General features: G+C 62.8%; 1 protein-coding gene across 1 annotated transcript; it reads right to left on the bottom strand.

Moving 5' to 3' along the window:
- Positions 1-434: 434 nt before the first annotated feature.
- On the bottom strand, positions 435-1,489 carry VPS28 (vacuolar protein sorting 28 homolog (S. cerevisiae); the record flags this gene model as incomplete). Its single annotated transcript, XM_009888165.1, has 6 exons — positions 435-552; positions 642-733; positions 846-899; positions 984-1,085; positions 1,205-1,310; positions 1,400-1,489. Coding segments are annotated over 6 exons (562 nt in total), but the record flags the coding sequence as incomplete, so codon positions are not given.
- Positions 1,490-2,523: the final 1,034 nt, after the last annotated feature.

Raw genomic sequence — 2,523 nt, forward strand, 5'->3', positions numbered from 1 at the left:
CTCTTAACGCCAGTAAGGACCAGGAGGGGGACTGGGAGGCTCGAAGTGGGAGGGAACGGCGGTGCCGGCGCGTGCCGGATGGCTCAGGAGTGGAGGAAGCGGTTGAAGGCGTTGTAGGCGGATTCCAGATCGAACAACATCTGCCGTACTTGGGAATCGTCCAGCTCATCCGACGCTGACATCCCGCTCAGCGTCTGGAGCCTGGGCTGTAAGAGCCTCTGAAGCACCGGCGACACAGGCGTCTCGCGGTTTTAACCGGCGCGGCCATTACACACCGTATTTATCAACGTGGTTGGTGCTTTTCGGGGTCCCGGCGTCGCCCGTAGGTGACGGGTAAAGGTTTTATTGTCTCTCTTAACGCCAGTAAGGACCAGGAGGGGGACTGGGAGGCTCGAAGTGGGAGGGAACGGCGGTGCCGGCGCGCGCCGGATGGCTCAAGAGTGGAGGAAGCGGTTGAAGGCGTTGTAGGCGGATTCCAGATCGAACAACATCTGCCGTACTTGGGAATCGTCCAGCTCATCCGACGCCGACATCCCGCTCAGCGTCTGGAGCCTGGGAGAAGGGGTGAGGAAAAGGAGGTGGTGGCATCACCGGCGCTTCGAAAACGGTGCCGGTAGCGACGCCGGCGCCTCGGTACTCACCACTGGTTGACTTTCTGCCTGCCCTCGAAGTCGGGGGGTAGGTGGCTCATGCGGTTCATCGTCTCCATCAGCTCCCGTAGATCCGGCTGGATCTGGGGAGAGAATTTAGGGGGGGTTGTGAACCACACCGCGCCGGTATTTGCCAAAATTTGAGGAGGGGGGGGGAGTTTCCCGGCGCTGCTGCGGCACGGGGATGAGTCCTACCTCGTCCATGGCGCGGATCTCCAGGCGCAGCTTGTCCATCACCGTGATGAAGAGCTACGAAAAAGAAAAGAGCGTTCGGTTCAACCGTGACCGTTCCCACCCCACCAAAACTACCGAAACGGAGCCCCGGCACCGTACGGAGACGATATCGGCGATGCAACGGTTGAGGTTGCCCTTGTCGTCCTTGATGGTGATGGGCCGGTCCTCCTTGATCCTCTCCATGGCCAAGGGGCAGTCAAGCTGTTGGGGTAGGGGGTAGACATCGCCGTCAGCAGCGCCCGCAAAACCCCCGACGCCCAAAAAACCGTGGCGCCCGGTGTACGCCGGCACCGAGGGGACCGGCACGGCTTTTGACTCACCCGGAATTTGCGGCAGAAGTCGTCGATGGAGCTGATGTCGGAACCCTGTACTTGTTTGAGGGCGGCTTTGAACTGGACCAAGAGGCGGGAGCAGGCGGCCGTGTACCTGGGGAGGGACAGGGACGGGTTCGTCCCCTCCAGGAGGGAGACGGTGGCACCTCGATGGCATCGCCGCGCTCGGCGCCGAGGACTTACTCGTTAGGAGAGACGCAGTCCTTGATGTAGGCTTTCTCCAGAGCCTGCAACGTCTTCACCACCGCAAAGAGCTCGGCCATGTTGTCGTACCTGCAACCGCCAACGGGTACCGCGGTGGACAACGGTGTCCCCGGAGGGACCGCGGTGGAGGAGAAGGAGGGGAGGGGGGGGGAAATCAGGAGGGACCGCGATGGAGAAGAGCGTTCCAGGAGGGAGCGCGATGGAGAGAAGGTGCCCGTGATGAAGAACAGGGGAGCGTGATGGAGAACGTGATCCCGGGAGGAACTGTGATGGAGAATGGGGGACCACGGTGGCCGACGGCGTCCCGGGAGGGACCACGGTGGTGAAAGGGGGGACCAGGAGGGACCGCGATGGAGAACGGTGGCCCAGGAAGGACCACGGTGGAGAAGGGGGGACCGTGATGGACAACGGTGGCCCAGGAGAGACTGTGACGGAGAAGAGGGGACCAGAAGGGACCACGATGGACAATCGCAATGGAGAGCTGCGTCCCAGGAGTGACCATGACAGAGAAGGGGGGATCACGCTGGAGAATGGTGGCCCAGGAGGCACTGTAGTGGAGAAGGGGGGACCACGATGGAGATTGGTGGCCCAGGAGGGACCGTGATGGAGAAGAGGGGACGAGGAGGGACCACGATGGAGAACGGACCACCGGGATGGGGACCAGCGTCCCGGGAGAGACCGTGATGGAGAAGAGGGGATGAGGAGGGACCACGATGGAGAACGGACCACTGGGATGGGGACCAGTGTCCCGGGAGGGACCGTGATGGAGAAGAGGGGACCAGGAGGGACCGCGATGGAGAATGGACCACCGGGATGGGGACCGCGATGGAGAAGAGGGGACCAGGAGGGACCGCGATGGAGAACGGACCACCGGGATGGGGACCAGGATGGAGAAGAGGGGACCAGGAGGGACCGCGATGGAGAACGGACCACCAGGATGGGGACCAGTATCCCGGGAGGGACCGCGATGGAGAACGGACCACCGGGATGGGGTCCAGCGTCCCGGGAGAGACCGTGATGGAGAAGAGGGGACCAGGAGGGACCGCGATGGAGAATGGACCACCGGAATGGGGACTAGGGACTGTGATGGAGAAGAGGGGACC

Source organism: Charadrius vociferus, unplaced genomic scaffold (genome assembly GCF_000708025.1).
Source record: "Charadrius vociferus isolate BGI_N301 unplaced genomic scaffold, ASM70802v2 scaffold2577, whole genome shotgun sequence".
Classification (NCBI taxonomy): domain Eukaryota; kingdom Metazoa; phylum Chordata; class Aves; order Charadriiformes; family Charadriidae; genus Charadrius; species Charadrius vociferus.